The 25,729-nt window shown below is 43.5% G+C and overlaps 1 protein-coding gene across 2 annotated transcripts in view; it reads left to right on the plus strand.

Moving 5' to 3' along the window:
* Positions 1-25,729, plus strand: part of UBA1 (ubiquitin like modifier activating enzyme 1) — a 96,709-nt gene that overhangs the window by 39,974 nt on the left and 31,006 nt on the right. For both annotated transcript variants that reach the window (XM_053695824.1, XM_053695823.1), the window contains exons 2-9: positions 3,976-4,089; positions 4,195-4,253; positions 5,195-5,363; positions 5,647-5,781; positions 5,904-6,010; positions 6,154-6,244; positions 16,248-16,380; positions 17,216-17,313. In XM_053695824.1, the coding sequence (XP_053551799.1) occupies positions 3,976-4,089; positions 4,195-4,253; positions 5,195-5,363; positions 5,647-5,781; positions 5,904-6,010; positions 6,154-6,244; positions 16,248-16,380; positions 17,216-17,313 (906 nt within the window). The remainder of the gene's footprint in view (positions 1-3,975; positions 4,090-4,194; positions 4,254-5,194; positions 5,364-5,646; positions 5,782-5,903; positions 6,011-6,153; positions 6,245-16,247; positions 16,381-17,215; positions 17,314-25,729) is intronic.

The following is a 25,729-nucleotide window of genomic DNA, read 5'->3' on the forward strand; positions in this document are numbered from 1 at the left end:
TCAAAATGGAAACCATTCGAACGATCCTTCCTACCATCCAGGAAGGTCAATTCATGACCACGGTGGACTTAAAGGATGCGTACCTACGTATTCCTATCCACAAGGAACATTTTCGGTTCCTAAGGTTCGCCTTTCTGGACAAGCATTACCTGTGGCACTTCCATTCGGATTAGCCACTGCTCCAAGGATTTTCACAAGGGTACTAGGGTCCCTTCTAGCGGTGCTAAGACCAAGGGGCATTGCAGTAGTACCTTACTTGGACGACATCCTGATTCAAGTGTCGTCTCTGTCAAAAGCAAGGGCTCATACGGACATTGTTCTAGCCTTTCTCAGATCTCACAGGTGGAAAGTGAACATAGAAAAAAGTTCTCTGTCCCCGTCAACAAGAGTTCCCTTCTTGGGAACAATAATAGTTTCCTTAGAAATGAAGGTTTTTCTGACAGAGGCCAGAAAATCAAAACTTCTAAGCTCTTGTCAAGTACTTCATTCTGTTCTTCTTCCTTCCATAGCGCAGTCCATGGAAGTAATAGGTTTGATGGTTGCGGCAATGGACATAGTTCCTTTTGCACGAATTCATCTAAGACCATTGCACCTGTGCATGCTCAGACAGTGGAATGGGGATTATACAGACTTGTCTCCGACTATACAAGTAGATCAAATAACCAGAGATTCACTCCGTTGGTGGCTGACCCTGGACAACCTGTCACAGGGAATGAGCTTCCGCAGACCAGAATAGGTCATTGTCACGACCGACGCCAGTCTGGTGGGCTGGGGCGCGGTCTGGGAACCCCTGAAAACTCAGGGTCTATGGTTTCGGGAAGACTCTCTTCTCCCGATAAACATAATGGAACTGAGAGCGATATTCAATGCTCTCAAGGCTTGGCCTCGACTAGCAAAGGCCAAATTCATAAGGTTTCAATCAGACATCATGACGACTGTTACATATATCAACCATCAGGGGGTAACAAGGAGTTCCCTGGCGATGGAGGAGCATCCGGGGGAGTGGGAACTCCATCTGGAAATCTTTGCCCAAATAACTCAATTATGGGGCATTCCAGACATGGTTCTGATGGCCTCTCGTCAGAACTTCATGGTCCCTTGTTACGGGTCCAAATCCAGGGATCCCAAGGCGACTCTATTGGATACAATAGTAGCACCTTGGATCTTCAACCTAGCTTATGTATTCCCACCGTTTCCTCTCATTCCCAGGCTGGTAGCCAGGATCAATCTGGAGAGGGCTTCGGTGACCTTGATAGTTCCTGTGTGGCCACGCAGGACTTGGTATGCAGACCTGGTGAATGTGTCATCGGCTCCACCATGGAAGCTACCTTTGAGACAGGACCTTCTTATTCAGGGTCCATTCGAACATCCGAATCTGGTTTTCCTCCAACTGACTGCTTGGAGTTTGAACGCTTGATTTTATCAAAGCGTGGGTTTTCAGATTCTGTAATAGATACTCTTATTCAGGCTAGAAAGCCTGTAACTAGAAAAATTTACCATAATATATGGAAAAAATATATCTGTTGGTGTGAATCTAAAGGATTCCCATGGAACAAGATAAAAATTCCTAAGATTCTTTCCTTTCTACAAGAAGGTTTGGAGAAAGGATTTTCTGCGAGTTCTCTGAAGGGACAGATCTCTGCTTTATCTGTTTTACTTCACAAAAGGCTGGCAGCTGTGCCAGACGTTTAAGCGTTTGTTCAGGCTCTGGTTAGAATCAAGCCTGTTTACAGACCTTTGACTCTTCCCTGGAGTCTTAATCTAGTTCTTTCAGTTCTTCAAGGGGTTCCGTTTGAACCCTTACATTCCGTAGATATTAAGTTATTATCTTGGAAAGTTTTGTTTTAGGTTGCAATTTCTTCCGCTAGAAGAGTTTCTGAGTTATCTGCTCTGCAGTGTTCTCCGCCCTATCTGGTCCATGCAGATAAGGTGGTTTTTACGTACTGAGCCTGGTTTTCTTCCGAAAGTTGTTTCCAACAAAAATATTAACCAGGAGATAGTTGTACCTTCTTTGTGTCCAAATCCAGTTTCATAGAAGGAACGTTTGTTACACAATTTGGACGTTGTCCGTGCTCTAAAATTCTATTTAGATGCTACAAAGGATTTCAGACAAACATCTTCCTTGTTTGTTGTTTATTCTGGTAAAAGGAGAGGTCAAAAAGCAACTTCTACCTCTCTATCCTTTTGGCTTAAAAGCATCATCAGATTGGCTTATGAGACTGCCGGACGGCAGCCTCCTGAAAGAATCACAGCTCATTCCACTAGGGCCGTGGCTTCCACATGGGCCTTTAAGAACGAGGCTTCTGTTGATCAGATATGTAAGGCAGCGACTTGGTCTTCACTGCACACTTTTACCAAATTTTACAAATTTGATACTTTTGCTTCTTCTGAGGCTATTTTTGGGAGAAAGGTTTTGCAAACCGTGGTGCCTTCCATCTAGGTGACCTGATTTGCTCCCTCCCATCATCCGTGTCCTAAAGCTTTGTTATTGGTTCCCACAAGTAAGGATGACGCCGTGGACCGGACACACCTATGTTGGAGAAAACAGAATTTATGTTTACCTGATAAATTACTTTCTCCAACGGTGTGTTCGGTCCACGGCCCGCCCTGGTTTTTTAATCAGGTCTGATAATTTATTTTCTTTAACTACAGTCACCACGGTATCATATGATTTCTCCTATGCAAATATTCCTCCTTTACGTCGGTCGAATGACTGGGGAAGGCGGAGCCTAGGAGGGATCATGTGACCAGCTTTGCTGGGCTCTTTGCCATTTCCTGTTGGGGAAGAGAATATCCCACAAGTAAGGATGACGCCGTGGACCGGACACACCGTTGGAGAAAGTAATTTATCAGGTAAACATAAATTCTGTTTTTCCACTGTTTCAATGAGAACAGTTCCCTAATGTATCAAACCTATACGGCTGCACCCATGGCTTCTGCCATCTGTTTAACAAAGAGGCTGCCAGGCCAGCTAATCTAAATAGTAAAGGCTGACCGGTCAACATAAATAAAGTCAACTAATCCACAAGTCATACAGCGTTCATTTGTTTGTGTGGTTTCACTTTGTATGATCAGCTTTCTGGTCATGAGGTCTTTTAAATCGTGCACATTGTAGATTGTCATATGGTTCAGTAACTCCATTTATTACTAGGCCTCTGCCAGTTACAGCCATGTCTGGAAGTATGACACATTCACTGTAAATCTGTGCAGTGTTAGACATCATTTCTGTGTATATATAAAAAAAATATACAGTGTCATAATTTTAGCTGTTTTCGCTGACTCTTCTCTGATCAGGTTGCTGAGTTTTTAAAACTGATGTTCCATATACTAAAATTCCTAAATGAAATAAGAATCTGTTGGCGCTCTACAAATAATAATAATGGTACCACCAACAATAAAAAATATTTTAAACTGTGCAATTTTAGGATGCACAGCAACTCTATACACAGAATACTTTTGTATGGAAGAAACACCCGGGGCAGTGATCCACAAATGTATTTTAAGCTTGAGCTGTGTGAGACGCAAACCTATTTGGTTTTTCTTAGTTTACTAGTTATTCAGTATTGCATGTAAATTGTAAGGGCCTGTAATCTGCTATATTTGAGACCTGTTGATACATTCGTGTCATTTATACTACACAAGCAATGGGGCATGTAGCACAGATATATTATGTGCTTTAAGGTACATTTGTACAAAAATAAAAAAATGCTCAAACTCGCCAGAGCATGTCATTTTTGCTGTCTTGTCCATGCAAGTGTGTGTGTTTAACCCTGGCAAGGGTTTGAGCACACAATTGTAGTGCCTTTCTAGAGCAATAGACTAAACACAGACTTGCATGGGTAGTATTGCTAAAATTGCATGCTCAAGAATGTAACTTTTGCACATTTTCACTGTAATATGAGTCTTGACAGTGCAACATGTTGTTTTTATTTAAAGTATTTTTGTTAATTGCTCTTCCTCTTTGTGTTTTGATAGATGTCCAGCTCGCCGTTGTCCAAGAAGCGTCGCGTGTCTGGATCTGATACAAAGACGGGTTCAAATTGCTCATCCTCTAACTCTGTGCGTACGGACTTGACCGCACCAACGAACGTGAGTATGCTTATCTCTTGCAGATTATAAATCCTCGTTTCACTTTGTGTATACTGTTCACATCAATATGTACCACCTAACTTTCGTTCAACTTGTTATTTTTAGGGCATGGCGCGAAACGGGAATGAATCCGAGATTGATGAGGGGCTCTATTCACGTCAGCTGTAAGTACAGAGTCACTTTAACCTTTTAATGCCATTATGCCTTTCTATCCGTCATAATTACACTGGGCTTTATAGCCGTTATGACGGAATAGAACCTCATAGCTAATGGCTGTCCTGAAGCCTTCTGTGCTTCTAGGATTTGATCGCGGTCTGGAGGGCGTTCCTAGGGTTGTAGGGACGCCCCCAGTCGCAATCCAATAATTGAAATCTCACGATCGTGCAATTTGTCAGGCTTGGGTCTTCCGATGTAGACACTTTAACCCTGTCGCGAAAGAGTTAAAGGGACAGTCAACACCAGAATGTTGTTTAAAAAGATAGATAATCCATTTTATTACCCATTCCCCAGTTTTGCCTAACCAACAGTTATATTAATATAAGTTTAACCTCTGTAATTACCTTGTATCTAAGCACTGCAAACTGCCCCCTTATTTCAGTTCTTTTGACAGACTTGCATTTTAGCCAACCAGTACTGACTCCTAGGTATCTTCATTTGCTTGAGCTCAATGTTATCTGACACACGTGAACTAACACCCTCTAGTGGTGAAAAACTGTCAAGGCATTCAGATTAGAGACAGCCTTCAAGGTTTAAGAAATTAGCATATTGAGCCTACCAAGAGAACAAAGCAAAATTGGTGATAAAAGTAAATGTGAAAGTTGTTTAAAATCACATGCCGTATTTGAATCATGAAAGTTTATTTTGGACTTGACTGTCCCTTAAAGCAAAGTGGGTTTAATATTTAGAGAAATCAAATAGAGAATCCTATGTTTGAGAAGCCACTGGTATTTCACACAATTTGTGTACCATACGTAAGAAACACTTTGTGTGTGTGAATGGGGTTGTTGGGGTTGTTGTTGTTGTTGGGGTTGTTGTTGTTTATGGTCAGTATCTGTGTTTGCCTAAGTCTGTGCCAAACTGTTTGTTAAATAATTCTTTCTTCCAGCTATGTATTGGGACACGAGGCCATGAAACGTATGCAGAACTCAAATGTCCTAATCTCAGGCATGAGTGGACTGGGTGTGGAAATTGCGAAGAACATCATCCTTGGAGGAGTCCGATCTGTCACAGTCCATGATCAGGGAAACGCTGAATGGGGAGATCTCTCTTCTCAGGTACCTTGATCGTTTGAGTCAATATGTATGTATGTGTGTGTCCTGAACTTGTATGCAGCTGTAATCAGAACTAGACATGTTTATTTGGAAGAAGACAACCACTCTTGGCATTCGTCTCTTTTCGGAGCTGGATTTTTCACACTAAGATCAGGATTTGCACAGATTGAACATTCACAAGAATAAGAGCCATGAGCTGCTGCTGCCTTCCACATTTAGATCCTATTGAAGGCTCCAAATACCACCTCTAATCTGTACGTAACATCACTTGCTCGCTCTTTTACAGTTTTATCTACGGGAAGATGATGTTGGCAAGAATCGAGCTGAGGTGTCTTATCCAAGACTTGCAGAACTTAACACATATGTACCAGTGACCGCTTCCACTGGCCCCTTAACAGAGGACTTCCTCTCTGGTTTTCAGGTGAGTGCCAATGCTGTTTCCCTTAACTGCACAAAACGTGTTAAAAATATAAGCTTTAATATATGTGCCATTTATGTACTCTTTCCCCCCCCCCCCCTTTTTTTTTCCCCTTCTCTCTACAGCTTGTGATTCTCACCAACTCTTCCCTCGAGGAGCAGCTGCGTGTAGGTGACTTGTGCCACAGCCGAGATATCAAGTTCATTGTAGCAGACACCAGAGGATTGTTTGGGTAAGCGAACAAAGAACGTGGTGTTGCAATATCCCTTTGATACACATGACCACATGCACAAGGAAATTGATTGACTGATAGTATCTAATAAATCCTATTGTCTGTCATGGTTATTTGGCACTGAACATTTTTTTTCCTTACAGGCAGCTATTTTGCGACTTTGGAAAGGAAATGGTTGTAATGGACATCAATGGCGAGCAACCGCTGAGTGCAATGATCTCCATGATCACAAAGGTAAGCTCTAAATTAACAAGGAAGCTTCTTCCTCTGCATCTGTGCTTTGGTTAGGGGTAGTTGGGGAGCTGCTCCTTTGTTTGGACATGGAAGAAGAATGACCTACTCTTGGGAAATTTCTGAACTTTGATAGTGGTTTGAGTCAAGGACCTTAAAGGGATACTAAACCCACATTTTTATTTAATGATTCAGATAGAGCAGGCAATTTCCATCTAATACAATGAGGGTCCACGGCTTCATTCATTACTTGTGGGAAATACAGAACCTGGCCACCAGAAGGAGGCAAAGACACCCAGCCAAAGGCTTAAATACCTCCCCCTCTCCCCTCAGTCATTCTTTGCCTTTCGTCACAGGAGGATGGCAGAGAAGTGTCGGAAGATTTTGGAGTAGCCTATTATGGAGGGTAGTACTCTACGGAATGGGACTGGAGTTTTTAATAGTCCTGTCAGCCTCTCAGTGAGAGCATTGACAAATGTTAGGGTCTGGAGATGCAGGAAGAGACTTTCTGCAAAACCATGCAGACTCGTATTAACAGCTCCTTAAGCAATCGGTGTTGACGAGTTTCACTGCCTGCTCTCTTCACTAAAGTCCATGTCAGGAGCGATGCTTCTCACTGTCAAACTTGAGAGGCCGTGTTCCTGTTCCACGGTGTTGATTCTGGTAAGATTGTTTAATTTTTTTAAATCTGTAATGATAATGCAAGAAGACAGGTTCACAGTGTGGCTCCTTTATCTGTATAGAATCAAGGGTTAATATCTCCAAAAAGTGATTATTGAACGGGGGGGGGGGGTGTAAACATGAATTTTTTTTGGTGTTTTTTGTTGTGACATGTGTGATGTGTCTCTGGTAATGTGGAACAGTCAAGTTTTTTCCTTCCTTGATTACTGCGCAGCCTGTTTAGTTGGCACGTTTTTTTTTTTTTTCTTGGCTGCGGGGGCGGTCCGGCACGGTACTCCATGTTACCGGGTGTGGCCTCTTTTTTTTTTTTTTTTTTTTTCTCTCGATTCCTGACCGATGGTTGCAGGAGACAATAACGAGTTTCTCTGAGGGCCTGGGTCATAGGAGGTGGTGAGTGCCCCAGTTATTGGAAGTATAAAGGTACCATTTAATCTTTTCTGTAGTCCTTATTTAAAGCACAAGCTATGGAGGACTCTGATATGTTAGAGGGTACTCCCTCTTTACCTAAATCTAATGCCTGTGTTTATTGTGAGGAGGTTTCGGTATACTCGTCTCCTCAACTATGTTCCACATTCCTCGATAAAATGTTTAGTATCACTGAGGGGTCTCTGTCCCGTGAGGTGCATTCCCTACATTTATCTCAGATTATGCATGCAGCTCCCCAGTTCATATCTAATCCTCCTTCGGGAGGTGCCACGTTGCGCCCAATTTTGCTGAGCAGTTGCAAACGGCAGTATCTGCGGTCATTAGTGTTACCTCGCCCGGGCAATCGAAAGGTTAAACATTGCTATCCCTCCCAGGGGTCATCTACTCCGTTGGATGTATCTGAGAATAAATTATCCGCTGATGCTGTGGATTCCGATACTTCGGAGGCCTCTCTCTCTCTGGGTCGGAAACTGTGGCCTCTAAACCTCTGGCTGCGGAAGAACCAGACTTTGTTTAGGATGGAGAACTTACGCTTAAGAGGTGTTAGCGACTCTAGAGGTTCCGGAACCGAAGTTACCTCAGACTTTCCCGGTTCCCGTAAAGATGGGGATTATTAAGAATGAATGGGAGAGACTTGGATCATCTTTCTCCCCTAATTCGATTTTAAAAAATTGTTCCAGATTCTCAGCTAGAATTGTGGGGATCTGTCCCTAAGGTGGATGGTGCTTTCTCCACGCTCGCTAAGCGCACCACTATCCCACTTGAGGATAATTCGTCGTCTAAGCAACCCATGGATAAAAAATTGGAGACCCTGTTAAGAAAGCTGTTTCAGCACACAGGGTTTGTTTTTCAACCTGCAGCCGCATTGGCTGTGGTTGCGGGAGACGCTACCTATTGGTGCAACTGTCTGAAATGGTCGAGGTGGAAACTCCCCTCGACGAGATACATGAACGAATCAAGGCCCAGAGGGTGGCTAATTTGTTTTTGTGATGCTAACATGCGGCTTATTAGCTTGAATGCTAAGACAGGTTTTTCTGTTTTGGCCCAGAGGGCCCTATGGTTGAAGTCGTGGTCTGCTGACATGACGTCCAAATCTAGATTGCTATCCCTTCCTTTTAAGGGAAAGATTTACGGTCCAGGCCTGGACTCTCATATCCATAGTCACGGGGGGGCAAGGGTGCCTTTCTTCCGCAGGATAAAAATAAGCCTAAGGGCCTTAATTTTCGTCCCTTTTGTTTGGACAAGTCCCAAGGACAGCAACCTGCTGCAAAGCCTGAGCAGTCCAAGGGATCTTGGAAAACCCTGTGTCTTGAAATAAATCCTAACAGAGCAAGAAGTCCGCTGAGACAAAATCGGCATAAAGGGGTGGCTCCCGATCCGTCTCTGGATCTAGTAGGGGGCAGACTCCCTCTTTTCGCGGAGGCTTGGTTGAGAGACGTTCAGGAAATTGTGTCCCAGGGTTTCAAGACACATCCTCCCAGGGGCAGATTCCTCTTGTCAAATCTCTCATCAAATCCAGAAAAAAGGAATGCTTTTCTAGGGTGCGTGAGGGATCTCTCCTCTCTAGGAGTAATTGTGCCGGTACATCTAGCAGAAAGGTGTCTAGGGTACTATTCAAACCTTTTCGTGGTACCGAAAAAGGAGGGCACGCTTCGCCCAATTCTAGACTTAAAGTGCTTAAACAAGTTTCTGTCTGTTCCATCGTTCAAAATGGAAACGATAAGGTCAATACTGGCTCTAGTTTCAAGAGGGTCAGTTTATGACCACGATAGACTTGAAGGATGCTTACCTTCATGTGCCTATCCACAAGAATCACTTCAGGTTCGCGTTTCTGGATCAGCACATCCAATTTGTAGCTCTTCCGTTCGGGTTGGCTACGGCTCCAAGAATCTTCACAAAGGTTCTGGGAGCTTTGCTTGCGGTAGTGAGATCCAGAGGGATTGCAGTGGTTCCTTATCTGGACGACATTCTGGTTCAGGCTCCGTCCTACCAGTTGGCAGAGCGATCATTCGAGAGTTCTTCTGCAATCTCATGGTTGAAAGGTGAACTCAGGGAAGAGTTGTCTGATTCCCAGTACCAGAGTGGAGTTCCTGGGCACGATAATAGATTCCGTTGCCATGAAGATATTCCTAACAGACAAGAGACGTTGCAAGATCGTCTCCAGCTGTCTTGCCCTTCAATCATTCTCATGGCCGTCAGTGGCCAGGTGCATGGAGATGATTGGGCTCATGGTATCCACTATAGATGTCATTCCTTTCGCCAGATTCCATCTCTGGCCTCTTCAGCTGTGCATGCTGAGGCAGTGGAACGGCGATCATTCGGACCTGTCCCAAGTGATCTCTTTGGACGACGGGTCGAGGGCGTCTGTCTCTGTCTCTCTCTCCGTTCAGAACAGACCATTGTGGGAGATTGTGACTACGGACGCAAGTCTCTCAGGTTGGGGAGCGGTTTGGGGTGCCAGACAGGCAAAGGGCAGGTGGAATCGGAAGGAGTCTGTTCTCCTGATCAACATCCTGGAACTTTGGGCGATCTTCAACGCTCGTGAAGCTTGGCCCTTCCTGGGTTCGTACAAGTCAATCAGGTTCCAGTCGGACAACATTACCTCGGTGGCTTACATCAACCACCAGGGGGGAACGAGAAGCTCCTTAGCCATGAGGGAAGTATCTCGAATCCTGGAGTGGGCAGAGACCCACGAATGTTCGCTATCAGCGATCCACTTCCAGGTGTGGACAAATGGGAGCGATCCACTTCCAGGTGTGGACAAATGGGAAGCAGATTTTCTCAGCAGACAATCTCTTCATCCAGGGGAATGGTCTCTTCACCCGAATGTTTGTGGAGATCTGCAACAGTTGGGGGACTCCAGAGATTGCTCTCATGGCGTCCAGACTCAACTGCAAGCTACCCAGATACGGGTTGCGGTCCAGGGGGATTCAACCTAGTGTACATTTTTCCACCGTTGCCACTTCTACCTCGTGTAGTGGCATGCATCAAGCAGGAGCAAGCATAAACTATTCTGATTGCTCCTTCATGGAATCTGACGAGGGGGAAGTTATGCCGACTAACTCTCCCCGCTTGTCAGATCCTTTGACTCCCGCTCAAGGGACTCCCGCTCAAATGGCGCCAAGTACATCTAGGGCGCCCATAGCGATTACTTTACAAGACATGGCGGCAGTCATGGATAATACACTGTCAGCAGTATTAACCAGACTACCTGAATTTAGAGGTAAGCGAGATAGCTCTGTGGTTAGACGAAATGCAGAGCATACTGACGCTTTAAGAACCATGTCTGATACTGCCTCACAATATGCAGAAGCTGTGGAGGGAGAGCTTCAGTCTGTGGGTGATGTTTCTGACTCAGGAAAGATGATTCTGATATTTCTACATTTAAATTTAAGCTTGAACACCTCTGCGTGTTTCTCAGGAAGGTTTTAGCTGCTCTGAATGACTGTGATACAATTGCAGTGCCAGAGAAATTGTGTAGACTGGATAAACACTATGCAGTGCCGGTGTGTACTGATGTTTTTCCAATACCTAAAAGGTTTACAGAAATTATTACTAAGGAATGGGATAGACCAGGTGTGACGTTCTCTTCCCCTCCTATTTTTAGAAAAATGTTTCCAATAGACGCCACCACACGGGACTTATGACAGACAGTTCCTAAGGTGGAGGGAGCAGTTTCTACTTTAGCAAAGCGTACTACTATCCCTGTCGAGGACTGTTGTGCTTTTTTAGATCCAATGGATAAAAAAATTAGGTTACCTTAAGAAAATGTTTATTCAATAAGGTTTTATCCTACAGCCCCTTGCATGCATTGCTCCTGTCACTGCTGCTGCGGCGTTCTGGTTTGAGTCTCTGGAAGAGGCTTTACAGGTAGCGACTCCATTGGATGACATACTTGGCAAGCTTAGAGCACTTAAGCTAGCCAATTCCTTTGTTTTCTGATGCCATTGTTCATTTGACTAAACTAACGGCTAAGAATTCTGGTTTTGCTATACAGGCGCGCAGGGCGCTATGACTTAAATCATGGTCAGCTGACGTGACTTCAAAATCTAAGCTGCTTAACATTCCCTTCAAGGTTCAGACCCTATTTGGGCATGGTTTTAAGGAGATTATTGCTGATATCACTGGAGGAAAAGGTCATACCCTTCCTCAGGACAGGTCCAAATCAAGGGACAAACAGTCTAATTTTCGTGCCTTTCGAAACTTCAAGGCAAGTGCGGCATCAACTTCCTCAAATGCAAACAAGAGGGAACTTTTGCTCAGTCCAAGACGGTCTGGAGACCAAACCAGACCTAGGACAAAGGTAAGCAGGCCAAAAAGCCTGCTGCTGCCTCTAAGACAGCATGAAGGAACGGCCCCCTATCCGACAACGGATCTAGTAGGGGGCAGACTCTCTCTCTTCGCCCAGGCGTGGGCAAGAGATGTTCAGGATCCCTGGGCGTTGGAGATCATATCTCAGGGATATCTTCTGGACTTCAAAGCTTCCCCCCCAAAAGGGAGATTTCACCTTTCACAATTATCTGCAAACCAGATAAAGAGAGAGGCATTCTTACACTGTGTACGAGACCTCCTAGTTATGGGAGTGATCCATCCAGTTCCAAAGGAGGAACAGGGACAGGGTTTTTACTCAAATCTGTTTGTGGTTCTCAAAAAAGAGGGAACCTTCAGACCAATTTTGGATCTAAAGATCTTAAACAAATTCCTCAGAGTTCCATCATTCAAGATGGAGACTATTCGTACCATCCTACCTATGATCCAGGAGGGTCAATATATGACTACAGTGGATCTAAAGGATGCTTATCTTCACATTCCGATACACAAAGATCATCATCGGTTTCTCAGGTTTGCCTTTCTAGACAGGCATTACCAGTTTGTAGCTCTTCCCTTTTGGATTAGCTACAGCCCCAAGAATCTTTACGAAGGTTCTAGGGTCGCTTCTGGCGGTCCTAAGGCCGTGGGGCATAGCAGTGGCCCCTTATTTAGACGACATCCTGATACAGGCGTCAAGCTTGCAAATTGCCAAGTCTCATACGGACGTAGTACTGGCATTTCTGAGGTCGCATGGGTGGAAAGTGAACGAGGAAAAGAGTTCTCTATCCCCACTCACAAGAGTTTCCTTCCTAGGGACTCTGATAGATTCTGTAGAAATGAAAATTTACCTGACTGAGTCCAGGTTATCAAAGCTTCTAAATTCCTGCCGTGTTCTTCATTCCATTCCGCGCCCTTCGGTGGCTCGGTGCATGGAAGTAAACGGCTTAATGGTAGCGGCAATGGACATAGTGCCGTTTGCACGCCTACATCTCAGACCGCTGCAACTATGCATGCTCAATCAGTGGAACGGGGATTACACAGATTTGTCCCCTCTACTAAATCTGGATCAAGAAACCAGGGATTCTCTTCTCTGGTGGCTATCTCTGGTCCATCTGTCCAAAGGTATGACCTTTCGCAGGCCAGATTGGACAATTGTAACAACAGATGCCAGCCTTCTAGGTTGGGTTGCAGTCTGGAACTCCCTGAAGGCTCAGGGATCGTGGACTCAGGAGGAGACACTCCTTCCAATAAATATTCCCGAAGAGCGATATTCAATGCTCTTCAGGCTTGGCCTCAGTTAGCAACTCTGAGGTACATCAGATTTCAGTCGGACAACATCACGACTGTGGCTTACATCAACCATCAAGGGGGAACAAGAAGTTCCCTAGCGATGTTAGAAGCCACCTATCGGCTATCCATATCCCAGGTGTAGAGAACTGGGAGGCGGATTTTTTAAGTCGTCAGACTTTTCATCCGGGAGAGTGGGAACTCCATCCGGAGGTGTTTGCACAATTGATTCATCGTTGGGGCAAACCAGAACTGGATCTCATGGCATCTCGCCAGAACGCCAAGCTTCCGTGTTACGGATCCAGGTCCAGGGATCCCAAGGCGACACTGATAGATGCTCTAGCAGCGCCCTGGTCTTTCAACCTGGCTTATGTGTTTCCACCGTTTCCTCTGCTCCCTCGACTGATTGCCAAGATCAAGCAGGAGAGAGCATCAGTGATTTTGATAGCGTCTGCGTGGCCACGCAGGACCTGGTATGCAGATCTGGTGGACATGTCATCCTTTCCACCATGGACTCTGCCTCTGAGACAGGACCTTCTATTTTAGGGTCCTTTCAACCATCCAAATCTAATTTCTCTGAGGCTGACTGCCTGGAGATTGAACGCTTGATTTTATCAAAGCGTGGCTTCTCCGAGTCAGGTATTGATACCTTAATACAGGCACGAAAGCCTGTCACCAGGAAAATTTACCATAAAATATGGCGTACATATCTTTATTGGTGTGAATCCAAGGGTTAAGATTCCCAGGATATTATCTTTTCTCCAAGATGGTTTGGAAAAAGGATTGTCAGCTAGTTCCTTAAAAGGACAGATTTCTGCTCTGTCTATTCTTTTGCACAAGCGTCTGGCAGATGTTCCAGACGTTCAGGCTTTGGTTAGAATCAAGCCTGTGTTTAAACCTGTTGCTCCCCCATGGAGCTTAAATTTGGTTCTTAAGGTTCTTCAAGGAGTTCCGTTTGAACCTCTTCATTCCATAAATATCAAACTTTTATCTTGGAAAGTTCTGTTTTTGGTAGCTATTTCCTCGGCTCGTAGAGTCTCCGAGTTATCTGCTTTACAATGCGATTCTCCTTATCTGATCTTCCATACGGATAAGGTAGTCCTGCTTACCAAACCTGGGTTTTTACCTAAGGTGGTATCTAACAAGAATATCAATCAAGAGATTGTTGTTCCATCCTTGTGTCCTAATCCTTCTTCAAAGAAGGAACGTCTATTACACAATCTGGACGTGGTTCGTGCTTTAAAGTTTTTCTTACAAGCTACTAAAGATTTTTGTCAAACATCTGCTTTGTTTGTTGTCTAATCTGGACAGAGGAGAGGTCAAAAGGCTTTGGCAACCTCTTTTTCTTTTTGGCTAAGAAGCATAATCCGCTTAGCCTATGAGACTGCTAGCCAGTAGCCTCCTGAAAGGATTACAGCTCATTCTACTAGAGCTGTGGCTTCCACTTGGGCCTTTAAAAATGAGGCTTCTGTTGAACAGATTTGCAAGGTGGCGACTTGGTCTTCGCTTCATACTTTTTCAAAATTCTACAAATTTGATACTTTTGCTTCTTCGGAGGCTCTTTTTAGGAGACAGGTTTTACAGGCAGTGGTACCTTCCGTTTAAGTACCTGCCTTGTCCCTCCCTTCATCTGTGTACTTTAGCTTTGTTATTGGTATCCCACAAGTAATGGATGATCCGTGGTCTGAATACACCTTACAACAGAAAACACAATTTATGCTTACCTGATAAATTTATTTCTCTTGTAGTGTATCCAGTCCACGGCCCGCCCTGTCATTTTAAGGCAGGTAATTTTTTCATTTAAACTACAGTCACCACTGCACCCTATGGTTTCTCCTTTCTCTGCTTGTTTTCGGTCGAATGACTGGATATGGCAGTTAGGGGAGGAGCTATATAGACAGCTCTGCTGTGGGTGTCCTCTTGCAACTTCCTGTTGGGAATGAGAATATCCCACAAGTAATGGATGATCCGTGGACTGGATACACCACAAGAGAAATAAATTTATCAGGTAAGCATAAATTGTGTTTTTTTTTCTTCGGCTGAAGCAGCATTTGGGAGAAAGGTTTTGCAGGCTGTGGTGCCCTCAGAATAAGGTCCGCCTCTTTTTTACCCTCCCGTTTTCATTCAGTGTCCTCTAGAGCTTGGCTATTTGTTTGCCACAAGTAATGAAGATAAGATGGAAAACATAAATTATGCATACGTGATAATTTCATTTCCATTGTTAAGAGGAGAGTCCACGGCTCCCGCCCGGTTCTCCGTTGGGCGGATCTATATTTAGTTGTTTGTTCTTTTGGCACCTTTTATACCCTGATATTTCTCCTACTGTTCCTTGTTCCCTCCGCAGAATGACTAGAGGATGTGTGTGGGTGGGGGTTATTTAAGCCTTGCCAGGTTCTGTATTTCCTACAAGTAATGAATGAAGCCATAGACTCTCCTCGTAACCATGGAATTGAAATTATCAGGTAAGAATAACTTGTTTTTAAGCAACTTTCTAATTTACTCCTATTTTTTACTCCGTTCCCTTGCTCTCTTTATTTGCAAAAGCCAGAATGTAAGCTTAGGAGGGGCTCATTTTTGGTTCATAACCTGGGTAGCGCTTGCTGATTGGTAGCTACATTTAAACTCCAATCAGCAAGTGTTACCCAGGTGCTAAACAAAAAATGGGCCGCCTCCTAACATTACATTTCTGCTTTTTCAAATAAAGGTAGCAAGAGAATGAAGGCAATTTGATAATGGGATTAAATTAGGAAGTTGCTTAAAATTGCCTGCTTCTATCTGAATCATGAAAGAAAAAAAAATTGGTTTTGTATCCCTTTTTAAAGGGACATTGAACCCAAATTATTTTCTTTCATGATTCAAATAGAGCATGCAACTTTCTAATTTACTCCTATAATCTTTTCGTTCTTTTGCTATCTTTATTTGAAAAAGAAGGCATCTAAGCTAAGGAGCCAGCCAATTTGTGTTAAATAAAACCCTGGACTGTACTTGTTTGTGGGTGAATTTATCCACCAACCAGCAAGAACAACCCAGGTTGTAAACCAAAAATGGGCCGGCATCTAAACTTACATTCTTGCTTTTCAAATAAAGTTACCAAGAGAATGTAAAAAACTGATAATGGGAGTAATTTAGAAAGTTGCTTAAAATGGCATGCTCTATCTGAATCAAGAAAGAAAAAAAAAGAAAATGGGTTCAGTTACCCTTTAATGGTTGATAGGTTTTGGGCCAATATGAATCTGAAGGTTAATAGGTAAAGAGCTTCTTTAGCAGATTTATTTTATATTTCCCCGCCATCTATTCTTAGGATAACCCTGGTGTTGTGACCTGTTTGGATGAGGCTCGTCATGGCTTTGAAAGTGGAGACTTCGTCACATTTACTGAAATTCAGGGCATGAAGGAACTCAACAGCTGTGAGCCAGTGGAGATCAAGGTGCTAGGTGAGTAGACACTCCCTTTTAGTGCAGTCTTGTAATCTGAAACCACAGCACATTAAAGGGACATGAGTCAAAATACAATTTTCATGATTTCAGGTGAAGCATTCTATCTTGATTTTCAGCGTAATGTTTATCATCAAATGTTCTTAATTCTTATGGTATCTTTTGTTTAAAACATACCTAGGTAGGCTAGGGAGCTGCAATGCACTTCTGGATGCTAGTTGCTGATTGGTGGCTACACGCATATGCCTTTTTTTTACTTCCTTGCCAAATGTGTTTGCGCAAATTTGATTATAAAGCTAGCTAATGTGTTTTTTTTGGTTTGTTTTGTTTTTTGTAGTATCCTTTTGAAGAAGCAGCAATTCACTACTGGGAGCTAGCTGAGCACATCACATGAGCCAATGACAAGAGGCCTATGTGTTGACACCAATCTACAGCTAACTCCCAGCAGTGCATTGCTGCTCCTACCCCTATGTATTCTTTTCTACAAAGTATATGAAGAGAGTAAAGCAAATTAGATAATTAAATTTTAGAGAAGTTTAAAATGGCAGTCTATCTGACTCTAGTATCCCTTTAATATGCATTCAGCAGTGAAAGAGAAAATGCTCTTATGTGTTAGAGCATTTATTATGTATGTCCCGTTAAGGCCACTTAATTAGAATGTAGAAATGTAACTGCTTTTAAAATTTCATCTGGAGTGGGCAATAAAACAAAACATAATCTAGATCCTGGGTTCTTGTGTCCCTAGGTATGGCGCCACTGGACTTGTTTAGGATGTTAGGGGCACTGCCCTCATGATGTCTAAGTGAATATTTCAGCATTGTTCTTCTCCCATTAGGGCCCTACACATTCAGTATCTGTGACACAACCGGATTCACAGATTATGTTCGTGGAGGAATCGTCAGTCAAGTCAAGATGCCAAAAAAAATTAGCTTTGTAAGTTTTTGTTTGTTTGTCTCTTGCTGATATGTGAAGCTTCTTTGTCCACTAATATGCTCTGCTCACATTTGGTGCATCTTTTATATTTTGTGTTATTTGCGGAATTCATATAGTGTTCTTATCTACATGACTAAATGCCCTTTTCTCCTTTTAAGTGTGATCAGTCCACGGGTCATCATTACTTCTGGGATATTACTCCTCCCCAACAGGAAGTGCAAGAGGATTCACCCAGCAGAGCTGCCATATAGCTCCTCCCCTCTACGTCACCTCCAGTCATTCTCTTGCACCCAACGACTAGATAGGATGTGTGAGAGGACTATGGTGATTATACTTAGTTTTATACCTTCAATCAAAAGTTTGTTATTTTATAATAGCACCGGAGTGTGTTATTCCTTCTCTGGTAGAATTTGAAGAAGAATCTACCTGAGTTTTTACTATGATTTTAGCCGGTGTAGTTAAGATCATATTGCTGTTTCTCGGCCATCTGAGGAGAGGTAAACTTCAGATCAGGGGACAGCGGGCAGATTAATCTGCAAAGAGGTATGTAGCAGCTTATTATTTTCTGACAATGGAATTGATGAGAAAATTCTGCCATACCGATATAATGTAAACTCAGCCTTAAATGCAGTAGCAGCAACTGGTATCAGGCTGTCATGTATGTATATTTTACACTTCAGTATTCTGGGGAATGGCACTTCACTGGAATTATACTGTATGCATAAAACTTTAGCCTAATTTGCAGGGACTAGCAACAGGCTTTTTAATAACACTTAATTTATGTTAAACGTTTTTTGCTGGCATGTAAAATCGTTTCATTTTCTGAGGTACTGGGTGAATAAAATATTTTGGGCACTATTTTTTTCCACTTGGCAGTTGTTTTATTTAATTTATGACAGTTTACTGATCTCTCTCACTGTGGTGTGTGAGGGGGAGGGGCCTTTTTTGGCGCTTTTGCTACGCATCAAAAAAATTCAGTCAGAAGCTCATTGTATTTCCTGCATGATCCGGTTCATCTCTACAGAACTCAGGGGTCTTCAAAACTTGTTTTGAGGGAGGTAATCACTCACAGCAGAGCTGTGAGATTGTAGTTGACTGTGATAAAAAACGTTTATTTCTGTAACTTTTTTTCTGCTATCAGGGTTAGTTATCCTTTGCTAATGGGAACAAGCCTTTGCTAAAATTGTGTTTTTTACAAAGATTTGATGCTATAACCTTTCAGTTTATTAACTTTCAACTGTCATAACTCTTTCTGTGCTTCTTATAGGCACAGTACGTTTTCATATTATAGTAAATTACTTGAAAAGTATTTCCAAGTTGCTAGTTTATTTGCTAGTGTGTTAAACATGTCTGATTCAGAGGAAGACATCTGTGCTATATGTGCTAATGCCAAAGTGGAGCCCAATAGAAATTTATGTACTAACTGCATTGATGCTACTTTAAATAAAAGTCAATCTGTACAAATTGAACACATTTCACCAAACAACGAGGGGAGAGTTATGCCGACTAACTCGCCTCACGTGTCAGTACCTGCATCTCCCGCTCGGGAGGTGCGTGATATTGTGGCGCCGAGTATATCTGGGCGGCCATTACAAATCACATTACAGGATATGGCTACTGTTATGACTGAAGTTTTGGCTAAATTACCAGAACTAAGAGGTAAGCGTGATCACTCTGGGGTGAGAACAGAGTGCGCTGATAATGTTAGGGCCATGTCAGATACTGCGTCACAACTTGCAGAACATGAGGACGGAGAGCTTCATTCTGCGGCTGACGGTTCTGATCCAAACAGATTGGATTCAGATATTTCAAATTTTAAATTTAAGCTGGAAAACCTCCGTGTATTACTAGGGGAGGTGTTAGCGGCTCTGAATGATTGTAACACAGTTGCAATACCAGAGAAAATGTGTAGGTTGGATAAATATTTTGCGGTACCGTCGAGTACTGACGTTTTTCCTATACCTAAGAGACTTACTGAAATTGTTACTAAGGAGTGGGATAGACCCGGTGTGCCGTTCTCACCCCCTCCGATATTTAGAAAGATGTTTCCAATAGACACCACCACACGGGACTTATGGCAAACGGTCCCTAAGGTGGAGGGAGCAGTTTCTACTTTAGCTAAGCGTACCACTATCCCGGTGGAGGATAGCTGTGCCTTTTCAGATCCAATGGATAAAAAGTTAGAGGGTTACCTTAAGAAAATGTTTGTTCAACAAGGTTTTATATTGCAACCCCTTGCATGCATTGCGCCTGTAACGGCTGCAGCAGCATTTTGGTTTGAGTCTCTGGAAGAGACACTTGAATCAGCTCCATTAGATGAGATTACACACAAGCTTAAAGCTCTTAAGTTAGCTAACTCATTTATTTCAGATGCCGTAGTACATTTAACTAAGCTTACGGCTAAGAATTCCGGATTTGCCATTCAGGCGCGCAGAGCACTGTGGCTAAAATCCTGGTCAGCTGACGTTACTTCTAAGTCTAAATTACTTAATATACCTTTCAAAGGGCAGACCTTATTCGGGCCCGGATTGAAAGAAATTATCGCTGACATTACAGGAGGTAAAGGCCATGCCCTGCCTCAAGACAGAGCCAAACCTAAGGCTAGACAGTCTAATTTTCGTTCCTTTCGGAATTTCAAAGCAGGAGCAGCATCAACTTCCTCTGCTCCAAAACAAGAAGGATCTGTTGCTCGCTACAGACAAGGCTGGAGACCTAACCAGTCCTGGAACAAGGGCAAGCAGGCCAGGAAACCTGCTGCTGCCCCTAAAACAGCATGAATTGAGGGCCCCCGATCCGGGACCGGATCTAGTGGGGGGCAGACTTTCTCTCTTCGCCCAGGCTTGGGCAAGAGATGTCCAGGATCCCTGGGCGCTAGAGATAATATCTCAGGGATACCTTCTGGACTTCAAATACTCTCCCCCAAGAGAGAGATTTCATCTGTCAAGGTTGTCAACAAACCAAATAAAGAAAGAGGCGTTTCTACGCTGCGTACAAGAGCTTTTATTAATGGGAGTAATCCATCCAGTTCCACGGTCGGAACAGGGACAAGGGTTTTACTCAAATCTGTTTGTGGTTCCCAAAAAAGAGGGAACTTTCAGGCCAATTCTGGATTTAAAGATCCTAAACAAATTCCTAAGAGTTCCATCATTCAAAATGGAGACTATTCGGACAATTTTACCCATGATCCAAAAGGGTCAGTACATGACCACAGTGGATTTAAAAGATGCTTACCTTCACATACCGATCCACAAAGATCATTACCGGTATCTAAGGTTTGCCTTTCTAGACAGGCATTACCAGTTTGTAGCTCTTCCATTCGGATTGGCTACGGCTCCAAGAATCTTCACAAAGGTTCTGGGTGCTCTTCTGGCGGTACTAAGACCGCAAGGAATTTCGGTAGCTCCGTACCTAGACGACATTCTGATACAAGCTTCAAGCTTTCAAACTGCCAAGTCTCATACAGAGTTAGTACTGGCATTTCTAAGGTCGCATGGATGGAAGGTGAACGAAAAGAAGAGTTCTCTCTTTCCACTCACAAGAGTTCCCTTCCTGGGGACTCTTATAGATTCTGTAGAAATGAAAATTTACCTGACAGAAGACAGGTTAACAAAACTTCAAAGTGCATGCCGTGTCCTTCATTCCATTCAACACCCGTCAGTGGCTCAATGCATGGAGGTAATCGGCTTAATGGTAGCGGCAATGGACATAGTACCCTTTACACGCCTACACCTCAGACCGCTGCAATTGTGCATGCTAAGTCAGTGGAATGGGGATTACTCAGACTTGTCCCCTACTCTGAATCTGGATCAAGAGACCAGAAATTCTCTACTATGGTGGCTTTCTCGGCCACATCTGTCCAGGGGGATGCCATTCAGCAGGCCAGACTGGACAATTGTAACAACAGATGCCAGCCTACTAGGTTGGGGCGCCGTCTGGAATTCTCTGAAGGCTCAGGGACAATGGAATCAGGAGGAGAGTCTCCTACCAATAAACATTCTGGAATTGAGAGCAGTTCTCAATGCCCTTCTGGCTTGGCCCCAGTTGACAACTCGGGGGTTCATCAGGTTTCAGTCGGACAACATCACGACTGTAGCCTACATCAACCATCAGGGAGGGACAAGAAGCTCCCTAGCAATGATGGAAGTATCAAAGATAATTTGCTGGGCAGAGTCTCACTCTTGCCACCTGTCAGCAATCCACATCCCGGGAGTGGAGAACTGGGAGGCGGATTTTTTAAGTCGTCAGACTTTTCATCCGGGGGAGTGGGAACTTCATCCGGAGGTCTTTGCCCAAATACTTCGACATTGGGGCAAACCAGAGATAGATCTCATGGCGTCTCGACAGAACGCCAAGCTTCCTCGTTACGGGTCCAGATCCAGGGATCCGGGAGCGGTCCTGATAGATGCCTTGACAGCACCTTGGACCTTCAGGATGGCTTATGTGTTTCCACCCTTCCCGATGCTTCCTCGATTGATTGCCAGAATCAAACAGGAGAGAGCATCAGTGATTCTAATAGCGCCTGCTTGGCCACGCAGGACTTGGTATGCAGATCTGGTGGACATGTCATCCTGTCAACCTTGGTCTCTACCTCTGAAACAGGACCTTCTGATACAGGGTCCTTTCAAACATCAAAATCTAACTTCTCTGAAGCCGACTGCTTGGAAATTGAACGCTTGATTTTATCAAAACGTGGTTTTTCTGAGTCCGTTATTGATACCTTAATACAGGCTAGGAAGCCTGTTACCAGAAAGATTTACCACAAAATATGGCGTAAATACCTATATTGGTGCGAATCCAAAGGTTACTCTTGGAGTAAGGTTAGGATTCCTAGGATATTGTCTTTTCTACAAGAAGGTTTAGAAAAGGGTTTATCCGCTAGTTCCTTAAAGGGACAGATCTCAGCTCTGTCCATTCTGTTGCACAAACGTCTGTCAGAAGTTGCAGACGTTCAGGCTTTTTGTCAGGCTTTGGCCAGGATTAAGCCTGTGTTTAAAACTGTTGCTCCGCCATGGAGTTTAAACCTTGTTCTTAACGTTTTACAGGGCGTTCCGTTTGAACCCCTTCATTCCATTGATATAAAGTTGTTATCTTGGAAAGTTCTATTTTTAATGGCTATTTCCTCGGCTTGAAGAGTCTGAGTTATCAGCCTTACATTGTGATTCTCCTTATCTGATTTTTCACTCGGATAAGGTAGTTCTGCGTACTAAACCTGGGTTCTTACCTAAGGTAGTCACTAACAGGAATATCAATCAAGAGATTGTTGTTCCATCCTTGTGTCCAAATCCTTCTTCAAGGAAGGAACGACTTCTGCACAATCTGGATGTAGTTCGTGCCCTAAAATTTTATTTACAGGCAACTAAAGATTTTCGACAAACGTCTTTCCTGTTTGTCGTTTACTCTGGTCAGAGGAGAGGTCAAAAAGCTTCTGCTACCTCTCTCTCTTTTTGGCTTCGTAGCATAATACGTTTAGCTTATGAGACTGCTGGACAGCAGCCTCCTGAAAGAATTACAGCTCAATCCACTAGAGCTGTGGCTTCCACTTGGGCCTTTAAGAATGAGGCCTCTGTTGAACAGATTTGCAAGGCTGCAACTTGGTCTTCGCTTCATACTTTTTCCAAATTTTACAAATTTGACACTTTTGCTTCTTCGGAGGCTATTTTTGGGAGAAAGGTTCTTCAGGCAGTGGTTCCTTCTGTATAAAGAGCCTGCCTGTCCCTCCCGTCATCCGTGTACTTTTGCTTTGGTATTGGTATCCCAGAAGTAATGATGACCCGTGGACTGATCACACTTAACAGGAGAAAACATAATTTATGCTTACCTGATAAATTCCTTTCTCCTGTAGTGTGATCAGTCCACGGCCCGCCCTGTTTTTTACGGCAGGTAAATATTTTTTAAATTATACTCCAGTCACCACTACACCCTTTGGCTTCTCCTTTCTCGTTGGTCCTTGGTCGAATGACTGGAGGTGACGTAGAGGGGAGGAGCTATATGGCAGCTCTGCTGGGTGAATCCTCTTGCACTTCCTGTTGGGGAGGAGTAATATCCCAGAAGTAATGATGACCCGTGGACTGATCACACTACAGGAGAAAGGAATTTATCAGGTAAGCATAAATTATGTTTTCTTTCCTCTGACATGGAGAGCCACAACAACATTCCAATTACTAGTGGGATATTCAACTCCTGGCCAGCAGGAGGAGTCAAAGAGCACCGCAGTAAAGCAGTTAAGTGTAGCTGCCTTAGCCGTAACTCCCAGTCATTCTCTTTGCCTCTGTCAATGGAGGATGTGCGAAGTTGATGTCTAAAGTTTTTTTTATTCCATTGATGAGTACTTTTCCCTGCAAGCAAGGATTGGACTTTAGCTGTGTCCTCGTCAATCTCTTAAATAAGAGTAGTGGTGGCTTTTAAGCAGTTAGAAAATAGTGAGATTGTCCTTGCTTTGTTTTCTAACATATTTGCTACCCCTGTTATAGAAAACCAGAGTTGGTTACTCTGTATTATCTTTCTCTACAGGTCCATGATAGATGTGGCCATCTATCACACCTAGAAGTGCTCCTGTCCTACTAAAGAACAGGTAAGTGCCTTTTCTCCAACATAGGTGTGTCCGGTCCACGGCGTCATCCTTACTTGTGGGATATTCTCTTCCCCAACAGGAAATGGCAAAGAGCCCAGCAAAGCTGGTCACATGATCCCTCCTAGGCTCCGCCTACCCCAGTCATTCTCTTTGCCGTTGTACAGGCAACATCTCCACGGAGATGGCTTAGAGTTTTTTAGTGTTTAACTGTAGTTTTTATTATTCAATCAAGAGTTTGTTATTTTGAAATAGTGCTGGTATGTACTATTTACTCAGAAACAGAAAAGAGATGAAGATTTCTGTTTGTATGAGGAAAATGATTTTAGCAACCGTAACTAAAATCCATGGCTGTTCCACACAGGACTGTTGAGAGCAATTAACTTCAGTTGGGGGAACAGTGTGCAGTCTCTTGCTGCTTGAGGTATGACACATTCTAACAAGACGATGTAATGCTGGAAGCTGTCATTTTCCCTATGGGATCCGGTAAGCCATGTTTATTACGATCGTAAATAAGGGCTTCACAAGGGCTTATTAAGACTTTAGACTTTTCTGGGCTAAATCGATTCATTATTAACACATATTTAGCCTTGAGGAATCATTTTATCTGGGTATTTTGATATAATAATATCGGCAGGCACTGTATTAGACACCTTATTTCTTAGGGGCTTTCCCAAAGCATAAGCAGAGCCTCATTTTCGCGCCGGTGTGGCGCACTTGTTTTTGAGAGGCATGGCATGCAGTCGCATGTGAGAGGAGCTCTGATACTTAGAAAAGACTTTCTGAAGGCGTCATTTGGTATCGTATTCCCCTTTGGGTTTGGTTGGGTCTCAGCAAAGCAGATACCAGGGACTGTAAAGGGGTTAAAGTTTTAAAACGGCTCCGGTTCCGTTATTTTAAGGGTTAAAGCTTCCAAATTTGGTGTGCAATACTTTTAAGGCTTTAAGACACTGTGGTGAAAATTTGGTGAATTTTGAACAATTCCTTCATGTTTTTTCGCAATTGCAGTAATAAAGTGTGTTCAGTTTAAAATTTAAAGTGACAGTAACGGTTTTATTTTAAAACGTTTCAAGGCAAAAAATAGACCTAATTTTCGTCCCTTTCGTAAAAACGGACCAGCCCAAAGTGCTACGTCCTCTAAGCAAGAGGGTAATACTTCTCAAGCCAAGCCAGCTTGGAGACCAATGCAAGGCTGGAACAAGGGAAAGCAGGCCAAGAAACCTGCCACTGCTACCAAGACAGCATGAAATATTGGCCCCCGATCCGGGACCGGATCTGGTGGGGGGCAGACTCTCTCTCTTCGCTCAGGCTTGGGCAAGAGATGTTCTGGATCCTTGGGCGCTAGAAATAGTCTCCCAGGGTTATCTTCTGGAATTCAAGGGACTTCCCCCAAGGGGGAGGTTCCACAGGTCTCAGTTGTCTTCAGACCACATAAAAAGACAGGCGTTCTTACATTGTGTAGAAGACCTGTTAAAAATGGGAGTGATTCATCCTGTTCCATTAAGAGAACAAGGGATGGGGTTCTACTCCAATCTGTTCATAGTTCCCAAAAAAGAGGGAACGTTCAGACCAATCTTAGATCTCAAGATCTTAAACAAGTTTCTCAAGGTTCCATCGTTCAAGATGGAAACCATTCGAACTATTCTTCCTTCCATCCAGGAAGGTCAATTCATGACCACGGTGGATTTAAAGGATGCGTATCTACATATTCCTATCCACAAGGAACATCATCGGTTCCTAAGGTTCGCATTCCTGGACAAACATTACCAGTTCGTGGCGCTTCCTTTCGGATTAGCCACTGCTCCAAGGATTTTCACAAAGGTACTAGGGTCCCTTCTAGCGGTGCTA

The sequence above is a fragment of the Bombina bombina genome, chromosome 12 (genome assembly GCF_027579735.1).
Source record: "Bombina bombina isolate aBomBom1 chromosome 12, aBomBom1.pri, whole genome shotgun sequence".
Lineage (NCBI taxonomy): Eukaryota > Metazoa > Chordata > Amphibia > Anura > Bombinatoridae > Bombina > Bombina bombina.